Consider the following 11,561-nt stretch of genomic DNA (forward strand, 5'->3'; position numbering starts at 1 on the left):
ACTAACCTGTATGGAAATGTGTCCTCCTTGGTCGTCTCCCATGAAGTCCACTTTGGCTCAAACAACGACGGATGGTGCCATCTGACACTGATGTACCTTGACCTTTGAGTTCACCTTTAATGTCTTTACAGGTTGTTCTGGGCTCTTTTGTTACCGTTCGTATTCTCCGTCTCTTCCATTTGTCATCAATTTTCCTTCTGCGGCCACGTCCAGGGAGGTTGGCTGCAGTCCCATGAATCTTAAATTTCTGAATAATATGTGCAGCTGTAGTCACATCAAGCTGCTTGGAGATGGTCTTACAGTCTTTATCTTTAACATGCTGGTCTATAATTTTCTTTCTAAGCTCCTGAGACAACTCTCTCCTTGGTTTCCTCTGGTCCATGTTCAGTGTGATACACACCATGTCAGTAAACACCACAGTGACTACTTGTAACACTATAAATAGGCCGACTGACTGATTACAAGTTTGTAGACACCTGTGATGCTAATTAGAGGAAACACCTTGATTGAACATGTCCCTATGGTCACATTATTTTCAGTCTTTTTTAGGGGTATCCATCATTTTTGTCCAGGCCTGTTTCACAAGTTTATTTTTTAAAATAATTCTGTTAAACCACGGTTCAAAAGCAATGTCTGACTACGTCTTCTATGAATTTTCATAGAATTTTTATTTATTATTACTTTTGTCAGATCAAAGTTATTCCTGTGACCATTGTGGGTTTTTCTTTCATTAACTGAGGGGTACCAACTATTTTGTCCACGTGTGCATATCTGGCAGATTATCACTGTGCTAACTGCTGCTAAGTAACAAGCTAATCTGGCTGCTAAGAACCTTAGCTTACTGATCTCCTAATAGCAAGTAAATATTTGCTACCTAGTCAAATGCTAACTGAACTGCTAGCCAAGCTGCTAATTGCTAATTGAACTGACAACAGCTAACAACCTACATGCTACCATCTAATTTGCAAACTGACAAAAGCTGACGGACCTGCTACCGTTAATAACTTGCTAACTGACCAGTTTTTTGACGTGGTAATAGCTAACTTTTACTTTATAATATTAAAATCATGTTGCTGGAACCATTATAGAGTATTAACAATTAACAAACATACAAAATCTGAAATATTCCAATCATTTAAATCTGGTAGAAATTATGTTTGTTCAACCCAGATGAACATGATCCAAGTGACACTGATATATTTCATGTTTCTACCTTTGTCTCTGTAATTCTCAGACCTACCAAAACCCAAATAATTCAACACAATGATCACTAATCTCACTTAGGTTCTTGTGATTATTGCAGCCTGTTTGTTGCACCAAGCAGCACTCTTCTGTGGTCTGTCCAGCTCAGATGGACGGATGAGGCGTCTCTAGCATTTGTGTCTGTGGGAGCTGTTCTGATTCTGGACAAACTAAAGACTTAGCCTCCATTAGCGTTTGGAAGTCATGTTTCTCCTTTCTATTCTGCAGAGGAATGTACCAACAAAAAATTGATATTTCTGTGTTTATATGACCTATTTTGTTTCTCCTTAAGCTAAAATGAGGTTTGGAGTTCCTCAGGGATCCATTCAGGGTCCTCTTCTGTTTATAATTTGCTGTATGCTTGTATAGATTATTCACCACCATGACATCTTTCTGTCATATAGAGAAGTAAAATTACAGTGAAAATATATTTTTAATACAATATGTGCAGTTAGTATAATTGATAGTCATTTTACAACTTTGAAGTTTTGCGCTAAAACAGATGCACAGGTGCTGCAACATCATCTTACTGTGACAATAAGCCAGACAGACAAACTTCTGGATCTTCTGTGTCTTGATTTAGGCATTGGAAACGCAACACAGCACTGTCACCATCAAGTTAGAGTAGGAATAACAAGACTGCTCTTAGTGATGTTCACCCAGCAGACTCTTATTAAAAATGTTAGTTTTTTCTTTATTTAAAAAAAATAATAAAAAAATTGATAGCAGACCATCGTTAAACAGAAAACCTGTTCTGAAGGTCTTATGAGGCTTCGACAGGTGGATGAGCGGCTTAAATCAAGACGTCTTTGGAGCCGTGCAGCTTTATGAAGAGTCTTTATTAACAAAAATAAATGAATCTGAAGGGCAGACACTGAAATCTTAACACAAAGACACAAACATGCAGAGAGACAGCCAGGTGTGTGTTAGTGTGTGTGACAGTGTCTGCTTCTATCTTTGTGAGGACAGTGGTCAGACCTGGTTCGGTGTTATGTCCTCACAAGCATGAAAGCACTAGTGTGTGTGTGTGTGTGTGTGTGTGTGTGTGTGTGTAGGTGTGTGTGTGTATGTGTGTGTAGGTGTGTGTTCAGTAGCAGCGCAGGAAGAAGGTGTTGCAGGCCGTCCCTCTCAGGCAGTCGCACAGTCGGCCAATCCGAGGTCCATGTTTCATCGCACAGCGCTCGCCAACGTCACACTGAAGGAGACAGACAGGGTTCAATTAATTATGATGAGTTAAATTGCTTTTGAAAACTACTGGACACAACTCACAAGAATCAAACAAAAATACATAAAATGAAAGCAAAAAATGAGCTCAACTGCAGATCACACTAACAGTATACAGAGTGCTACATGTGATCTTTAATTAAACAGGGTTTCTCTATAGCATTCACTTTAATTAACCTCTCAGTTCTAAAGTTCTCGTGTGGGCGTGTCTTAGTGTGTTCATCCCTATTGGCTAATAAGACAGGACAAGATGTAAATCGTTTCTCCCAACCAATTAACAAGTCTTCTTCATTTTTCTGAGGTTATTAGTACAAAAATGTGTGCTAATAACAACATGCAAACAACATGAGAACAATAAATCTCTCGCTAAATTAAGCTAACATGCTATTAGTCTAACAATATGAATGAAAAGCTAAGCAAAACTTAGATCTGAGAATAACAAAGTCAGGCCAACGGTAGCCATTACGCTATTAAATGGAGAAAATAAATAATACGCTAAATTAAGCTAATGTGCTATTAGTCTGACAGGCTAACTAAGGCTAACATGCTCTTAATCTGAGAATATGAATGCCAGGCTAACTGAAGCTAATTCACTGTTAATCTAAAACATAACATTAACCTCAGGCTAAATGAAGGTAGCATGCTATCAACTGGAGAATATAAATCTCAGGCTATGTGAATATGCCATTATTCTGAGAACATGGCTCTCGGGCTATATGAAGCTAAAACGCTTTTAATCTAAGAATAGAAAACACAGGCTAACTGAAGCTAACATGCAATGGAGAATACAAATTGGTGACCAACTGAAGCTACTGTGTTACTAATCTGACAGTGTGAATTTTAGGCTAACTGAAGCTAATGTGCTAATAATCTGGGAATATGAACCTCATGCTAACTGACGGTAACACAGTACTAATCTGAGAATATGACACCTGAAGCTATCGTGCTGTCATTCTAAGAATACTGACCACTATTCTACAAGCTACAATAGGCTAAAATATGTAGAAAACAGCGAACAGCTACAACCTCACATCATATCACTATTAATATCATAGAAATTTGCACTGTTTTTTACCATCACAGTTTTTTGCTTTTTTGCATTTTTAAAAATTCTTATGAGATTTAGATTAGACCCATTATTATATATTACAACTGATAATAATAATAATAATAATAATAATAATAATAATAGGAAGATGTTCTCACCCGCGGGATGACGCTGGCTTTCTTCTCCACAGAAAGTGCGACTCTGCTGTCGGCTTCATCCAGGAGACCCTGCAGAGCTTCAGCCTGCACGCACAGACACACAACACACACACACACACAGTGGAAACAAGTTTATACACAGACACACAAACACACACACACACACAGTGGAAACAAGTTCAAAAACACAGGCAAAGAAAATACACACAGCCACTTGTTAAAAGAAACTCACTCACAGACACACAATAACAAATGAAAACACAAATACACACAGACATACAGTAAAACAAACAGCTGGTCACACAGATACACGTCCTGTGAGAATGTGTGTTGTTGTATACGTTGTATTTACACTCTAACTGTGCATGTGTCACACACAGATCAGTGGTTTCCTGTTTCATGCTGTCAGAAATGAAACTCGAGTTTGAAGCGTCTGTTTTCTGTCTCAGCCTCAAAGTCAACAACAGAGCTGTTACACAATCTGCATCAGTTTTCATCCGTTTAACAAACAGCTGGTTAACGTCAACACAACAAGAGGCGTTCAGGTGCAGCGTTGAGCCGTAGGTCACCCCGCTTTTGTCTCAGTTGTAAGAATTAAAGCTTCACTTTGTGTCTACAGGTGGGTAAAGTGCAGGTGACAAGCAGGTTGTGGAGACTAAAATGCACAAATTCACCCTAAATTATTTAAATCTGCATTAAAGTTGTGTCATCAAGATTTTTTTGTGCGTTTCAGTTCATTAACAGATAAAAAAAACATCACATAAGGTTGTAAGTTTCTTCCACAGAGGAACTGTGATGCTGCGACTAACAATTATTTTCATCTCCAAATGCCTGACAGCCACTTTTATTGGTACTTGGCTGATTCTTCAGAAAATAAAATGTCAGAAAATGATGAAAAACAACGTCACTGTTCTGTGAAAGCCAAAATGAGAGCAATAAATAAATAAAAACAGCGACAATAAAACAGAAAAGTACCGAATATTCAAATAATTTCTTCCCAAACAACTGATCAGTTATTCCACAGATATTCATTTTGATATTTTACATTCTGGCTGCCAAACTAATTATAATCAGAAATTATTTAGCTAAACTATTTCAGTTTCTCTATTATTTATTGTGGTAGTTAGCATTTTAATTCATTTTATTCTTTTTATCATTTTCGTTGTCTTCATCGTTTTATTTTTTCTTAAATCCTCAGAAACATCGCTGGACTTTTGTTGGTGTTTCGGTGCCTCAGACAGTCCGACTGCTGTGACCTTTAATAACCTTTGATGACCTTTAAGCTGACCAGGATCCAACGACTGACTTCATTCAACACAACTGACCTTTATTCTAAATAGTAGCAGATAAACTTTTAGCTGTTTTCTGATGAAGTTTGAGCTCCTTCATCACTTCATTGTTCTAATGTGACCTTCATTAATCACCTTAATTATCGGCCTTCTGAACCCTAATTAACAGTTTCATTATTTGCAATAACTTCTCATCATGTCTGATTTTAACTGTAACCATCTGTAGTTTAAACATTTTATCCACACTATTAGTTTTTACTGACAATTTCCATCTTAATTGATTTTATTTTTGTGTCATTAAACCGTTTTAATTATGTATCTGTTACGTTTTAATTATAATCCTAATTTCCCACAGTTTGATAATGTGGTCTTTTCGCGCAATTATTTGTTGTCTAAATTCACCATTTTACCACATTAATTGGAATTTAATTGCAATGTTAATTTCAAGATAACTAACTCTTCTTTAATCACCTTCATTTAGCAACATTTCAACTAATTCTAATGGATTTATTTCAGTATGTCAGTTTAAATGTTTGCATAAAAGTTCTTCATCTTCTGACTGGGTTCACATCTTCATTAGTTAACTGTTAATTAATACTCATTTGCTGTGTCACTACCATCATTAATGATGTAATTACTTATAATTTAACTCTTATTTGACTTTTCTGACCTCCTCCATTACAACAAAATGAACCAATTCAGCATCCTTCATCGCTTAATGACCTTTAATCACCTTTAAGTTAGATGAGACGTCTTAACTGGTTCAAAATCAATTAAAATGTGGTTAAAAGTCTTTTCTTTCTGTAAATAGGTTCCATTTGACGAACTTTCCACTTAAATCATTTTTTTCATACGGTTGCATTTTAATACTTTAATTAGCAACAGAGTCCCAGTCTGACCTCGTTTATTACTTAAACTTTGAGGTTTTCTTATTTCTACTCGTCAGCCACCTCTCATCCTTTATTTTCTATTGTGTTAATTTGCCGCTTTTGTTTGTTCTAATTTAGCCACATTTCCAGCACAAGCATAAGCATCATTTATATCTTTGTCACAGTTCGATATCTTAAAATTCTTAAATAAAATCTGACACAAAAACATTTTATTGATTTTATTTTGTAACGGATTTATTAACCCTCTGTCATAGTTATAATTTACTACTTTATGAGTAGATAATATCTGATTTGTGCAAAGTTCTCTTGTTTTACCATCAGAACTTAATTAAAGACTTTCAGAATAAAAGCCTGCACGTGGACAGGCGACTCACCAGCTCGTTGGTCGTGAGTCCGAGGATCGACTCGTCCGGCGCCGACGGCAGCTGGCTGTCGGCCGACCTCTGACCCTGGCAGAGCGACGTCAGCACGGACAGACAGACGGACAGGTAGACGACGGCTCGCACACTCTCCATGGTCGTGGACACACCTGGAGGGAACAGAGAGTTTACACTGTCTGACCACATGCTCGGCTAAAAAGTGTTAAAAAGTGAATGAAGTTCTGCATGAACTCACTTTACAGAAACAGATAAAGATCCTGCAGGAACTCCGTGGAGGGTTTTCTTCTTCTTCTTCAGGCAGCTTAGTCTCCAGCAGCTTCTTCTCTTTCGTCCTTCGTCTCCCTCTTCCTCCTCATGAGCTCTGCTGTCTCCCCCTCCTCTATTTATACCACCTCACCCTCCTCACCCTCCTCCTCACCTTCCTCCTCCTCCTCCTGCCGCCCGCTCACAGATTATTCATGTATTCAGCTCATCAGATAAAGCCGGTGGACGCGCGGCGCTGTGATTGATGGTGCGTCTCCGAGTTAATATTAAACAGGTCGATGCTGAGCGTCGTCGTGGAAACACCTGAGAGGTCAGAGGTCGCGTGGTGACTCAGAGCTGAAGGTCGGAGGAGCGACTCCTCATCATTGTCTTTAATCGACAGGTCACGCGTCCTCTAATGCGTCTCCATCAGCGAGTTCACCGCTTAACGAGCTAAAGTTGCTCTAATTACAGATCAATGAGCCCCTCCCCCTTTAAAACAAGAAACAACACACCTGAAAGACACACAATGACCTCGTGGCCACATTGGTCGTGCTCCTTTTTTAGTCTCTTTGCTGTCGTTTTGATAGTTTTTTATCTTTTGTCGTCTCTGTGATCATGTTGTGTCTCTAAACCAAAGTTTCGTGTCTCTTTGTGATCTTTTAGTGTCCGTCTGAGAGCTTTTTTTTTTTGCCTCTTTTCAGTACATTTGCGTCTCTTTGGAGTCCTTTTTTTAATTAGTCTTAGTGGTCGATTGCATGTCTTTGTAGTGATTGTGTGGTCAGTTTTTGAGTGTTTTGTGTCTCATTGTGGTCAGTTTGTATCTGTNTACTGATTGTTAATATGACGGAAACAAAATGCAAACGACCATCAAAACATGCAAAAAAAACAAAAAGAAGCAAAAAACAAACAAAAAAAAAAGGTAAAAATAACAACAATGAGACATAAACCAACCAACAAAGCGATGTATAAGGATCAAAATGTGACACAAAGAACCCAATATTAAATGTGAACACCCACTAAACATGTCAAATGGCCAAAATGAGGCACAAACAGTCACAAAAAGATGTGACAAGATCAAAATTGGACACAAAACAGCCCATATAAAATGCTATCAACCACAAAAAGATGAAATATGACCGAAATGAGACAAAAAACAACCACAAGAAGATATAAAACTACAGAAATAGGACCCAAAACAACCACAAAGACAAAACACAATCACAATGTGACAGAAACCAACTACCAAAAAAAAAATCAAATAAGCAAATTGAGGCATAGACGAACTGCATAAGAACTAAAACACTTCATGACACGTCATGCTTTATCGTGTTTATTGGGACAGTTTGTCGTCACAGAGACACAAACTCAGAGTGTGAGTTTCGGTGCTGCTGCTGATGTTGTGTCTCAGTTTTATCTGCCGACAGACGACTTTCACTGAAGGTCACAAAAACATCAAACGCACCTTTCATCCTCAGAGTGTGTGTTCGACTCTGTGTGGACGCATTTCAGTTGGAAAACGTCACCATGACCATGTTTCTGCATGAGGAGGACACGTCTACATGATCAGGACAGTTCTACTCTATGAGGACATTTCCACATTAGGAGGACATGTCTAGACCGTGGGGACAAATCTGGACTGTGAGAACTTTTCTGCTCTCTGGGGACATGTCTACACTCAGAGGACATTTTTGCACTGTAAGAACATTCTTCACTGTGAGAACGTTCCATGCTGTGAGGAAAATTCCGCATTAGGAATACGTTTCTGCATCAGAAGGACATTTCTGCTGTGTGAGGACATTCTGCAAAAAAAGAAAAAAAAAGGATATGTCTGCACTGTGAGGACATTTCTGTGTTAACGATGTTCTTGTACTTGCAGTTTAAAGGGTGAAGCAGAAGGACAAAGACATGTTCCGGTCTTGTCCTCCCGACTGTGGACACGTCGTCCTTGCTTCTGCGTTCAGACGCTAAAAACTATTTCAGTATCATTTCTCGGCAGGTTTGTGGTTTCGTGCAGATTCCTCCTGGACTGAAATAACCGCTGAGCCCGAGGCGTCCGTCACCTCGTTCTCTCAACACTCTCCGTGAGTTTTGACACCGACGGACTTGTCCTCGCTAACAGACACCTCCGATCACGATCAAACCTCGTCACACAGCAAACACCAGAAATAAACCACAACGTGTGAAACTGGAGGCTTTCTTGCAGACGTAGTGAAGGAGTCACACTGACTTCATTACATCTTCTGTCAGATTCACACCAGCAAACATGAAGAGCTGAAGTTTTCAGATTAGCTGGTTGTTAGTCCCGTTTTTTCTGTTGTAGCACCGAATGTAATCTTTGTGTGGAGGACAAAATATCACACAGTCATCAGCAAATGAATAAATCAACACAAAGCTAAACACAAACAACCACTAAAAGATAAAAGTTTAAAGCAAACAATGACAGAAATGTGCAAAACAACCAAAATGTGACAACACAATCAAAAAAGCAATATAAAACTACCTAAATGTGACGCAAAACAATAAAAAAAAAAGATTTAAAACTACCAAAATGTGATGCAAAACCCCCAGAGAAAGATGTAAAATGATCAAAACTAAAGGCACACAATCACAACAAGATGTGAAACAACCAAACCTTGAGGTAAAACAACTAAAAAAAGATGACAACCAAACAAAATGTGACACACACACAAAAAAACAACACAAAAAAAGATGTAAAATGATCAAAATTAAATGCAAATGACCACAAAAGATGCAGAATAACCACCAACTAGTGTTGTAGACGTTAAAGAAAACGCTGAACAAGAAGCTGGTGATAATTTTTTTCTATATTTTATTGCAAAACACAAACAAATATAAACAATAAAGCAAATGAACAACATCTGTTCAAATTGTTCTGGAAGTTTTTCTGTCACATTCTTTAGTTTTTTTTTCTGTTTTTACTGCATAAAAACCATTTTAAAAGTGTTTCTTGTGCTTTTTTTAATCTCCTGCTGCTGTTGTTGTTTTTGCAGTTTTAAAATATCAAAATAAACATTTAGATTCTATCTGTCTAATAAAACTTTATGACAAAATGATGGACGGGCTTTTAATTTGACAGGACAAGGTGGCAAATGTTTTAAAATATAAACTGACATTATTTTTGATGCAACAGCCCAGGTTCATTTCCAATCATTTTTATCATATATCTTTATTCCAACGCTTGTTTTCGCTACAGAACAACAGAACTAAATAAAACAATAAGTGCTGCTCGTTGGCAAAGTGCTGGTGTTTTATTCACCTTGAAACTGCACGTGTGAAAATGTTTAAGATAAACTGTGGAGGAGTGAAGTTTGTAAAATAAAATCAAGCTAAGAGAGAGAAAAAAAATCACATTTACAGACACAACAGGACGTTCATGTGCTCATAGTTTAGATGATCTGGATTGTTAAAAAAAATAAAAAAAAAATGTCTTCACCGTCAGAATCTGTCGACACCCGAATAGAAAGTTCATTTACAACAAAACTACAGAGTTCAGTCGTTGATTTCATCCTAAAAACACATTTCTAATATTTATCTTTCAGCTCTGTTTAATCATCGGAACCCCAAAACCTGTTGTTGGGTTTGGAAGTCAAGAAAAAAAAAATATCTCCAAAATAACACTATTCATCAGCCAGAAACTGTGAGAGAATCATCTGTGACAACTGTCTGTCTAGAAAATTTATCACATCTAAGCTTAAAAATCAGGATATTTCATTAAAATTTCATTATTCTATGTTCCTTTTTTTTTTTTAAAATATCCTAAAAATACATTGTTTGCCCTCACCAGAGTCTGTAAAAAACTAAAAATTCAGTTATTAATGACTCAGTTGTGAACCATTTGGTTGAACTGCAGGCTGTGTGTACAACAGAAACAAACAGAAGAACAAAAATATCTATAGTCTGTAGTTTCACCTTTTATGTTGGTAGCATATGTGGGCGCTTGGAAAAATGTTGTACATGTTAAATCTATTTATATTTTCATTTATTTTATTATATAAACTAAACAATAGAAGAAATTGAACTTTAGTTATGGCTTTTTCTATTATTTATGGCATTAGAACTGTGTCATACTACACAGGAGGCGTTTCTGAGTTCTCTCACCTTCTAGTCGTGGTTGTTCTGTTTCCATAGCGATGCAGAACTTTATATTGCAGTGAAACCTGAGCCCACCGTGAGTAGAAACGTGACAGGAGCCATAGGCATCCAGAAACTGCTTGGGGTTCAGAGGGTTAAACATGGCGGTTGCATAGTTTTAGTTGGTCTTGTTGGCCACTGAGACCCAAAGCTTTTGTGGTGCAGTGGAACCAGTTTCCTGGTTGGTATTTTTGGCTGTGGAAGAACTGGTTCAAGGTTTCGTACCAACCCTAAAGCCACCCTCAAACTGCTTCCGTGGAAAGGCATTGCCAGCTGGAAGGAGGATGTTGGGGTGGATGGAGGGCACAAAGATCAGGACTGAACAGGTTCAGACTCCTGACAAACGTTTAGTCTTAGGAATGATGCTGAATATGGTTTAATGTAAATTTTCTACAACAATAAGCTGTTTAGGTTTGTTATTGTTGGACACGCAAATAATTATTTTTTCACGCGTGTCATTTGGGAATCAGAAGGTCTTTTATCAATAGTCAGAAAATCTGTATTCATTGATTGGTTGCAGACTTGCAGTTCTTCTCTGAAGAAATCATTAGCAGAACCTCCCCTCAGGTTTTCTGTAATTATTTGCAATAATTGAGGCAAATGGCACACAAACCTCACAAAAAACAATAAAAGCAACAGCTGAGGTCATGAAACAAAAACGGGGCCTCAACATGGAGGATGGAGAGCCTGAATCAGTTTGTGTTAAGTGGTACAAATTTCTCACAAATGTACGATTAAATCAAATCTTGTGGATGTTGAAGGGCAAGGTTGAGTATTTTAGTAGGAAATACAAATGGTCTGACGGCATTTGGTGCCAATGTTTTTGCAAAGTAACAAATGTGTCAACTAACATAATTCCTTCATGAATAGACAACTTTAACTTGCTATTAAGAATAGAAATGTAATTTCTGGGAGACAGGTGGACTCTGTAG

General features: G+C 37.7%; 1 protein-coding gene across 1 annotated transcript; it reads right to left on the reverse strand.

Moving 5' to 3' along the window:
* Positions 1 to 2,063: 2,063 nt before the first annotated feature.
* Positions 2,064 to 6,573, reverse strand: cart4 (cocaine- and amphetamine-regulated transcript 4). The gene is made up of 4 exons (XM_008304772.1): positions 6,467 to 6,573; positions 6,226 to 6,380; positions 3,673 to 3,756; positions 2,064 to 2,437 (listed from the first exon to the last, which is right to left on the reverse strand). Exons 2-4 carry the CDS (start codon positions 6,364 to 6,366, stop codon positions 2,330 to 2,332), a joined length of 333 nt encoding a protein of 110 aa, XP_008302994.1. The 5' UTR covers positions 6,367 to 6,380; positions 6,467 to 6,573; the 3' UTR covers positions 2,064 to 2,329.
* Between the last annotated feature and the right edge of the window lie 4,988 nt (positions 6,574 to 11,561).

This window comes from Stegastes partitus, unplaced genomic scaffold, assembly GCF_000690725.1.
Source record: "Stegastes partitus isolate 25-593 unplaced genomic scaffold, Stegastes_partitus-1.0.2 Scaffold2317, whole genome shotgun sequence".
In the NCBI taxonomy this organism is placed as follows: Eukaryota; Metazoa; Chordata; class Actinopteri; family Pomacentridae; genus Stegastes; species Stegastes partitus.

Coding starts and splice junctions, on each gene's coding strand:
- cart4 (XM_008304772.1), bottom strand. CDS start 6,366: ATGGAGAGTGTGCGAGCCGTCGTCTACCTGTCCGTCTGTCTGTCCGTG. Junction 3,757..6,225: donor GACTCACGACCAACGAGCTG/GTGAGTCGCCTG, acceptor CTGTGCGTGCAG/GCTGAAGCTCTGCAGGGTCT. Junction 2,438..3,672: donor AAGCCAGCGTCATCCCGCGG/GTGAGAACATCT, acceptor TGTCTCCTTCAG/TGTGACGTTGGCGAGCGCTG.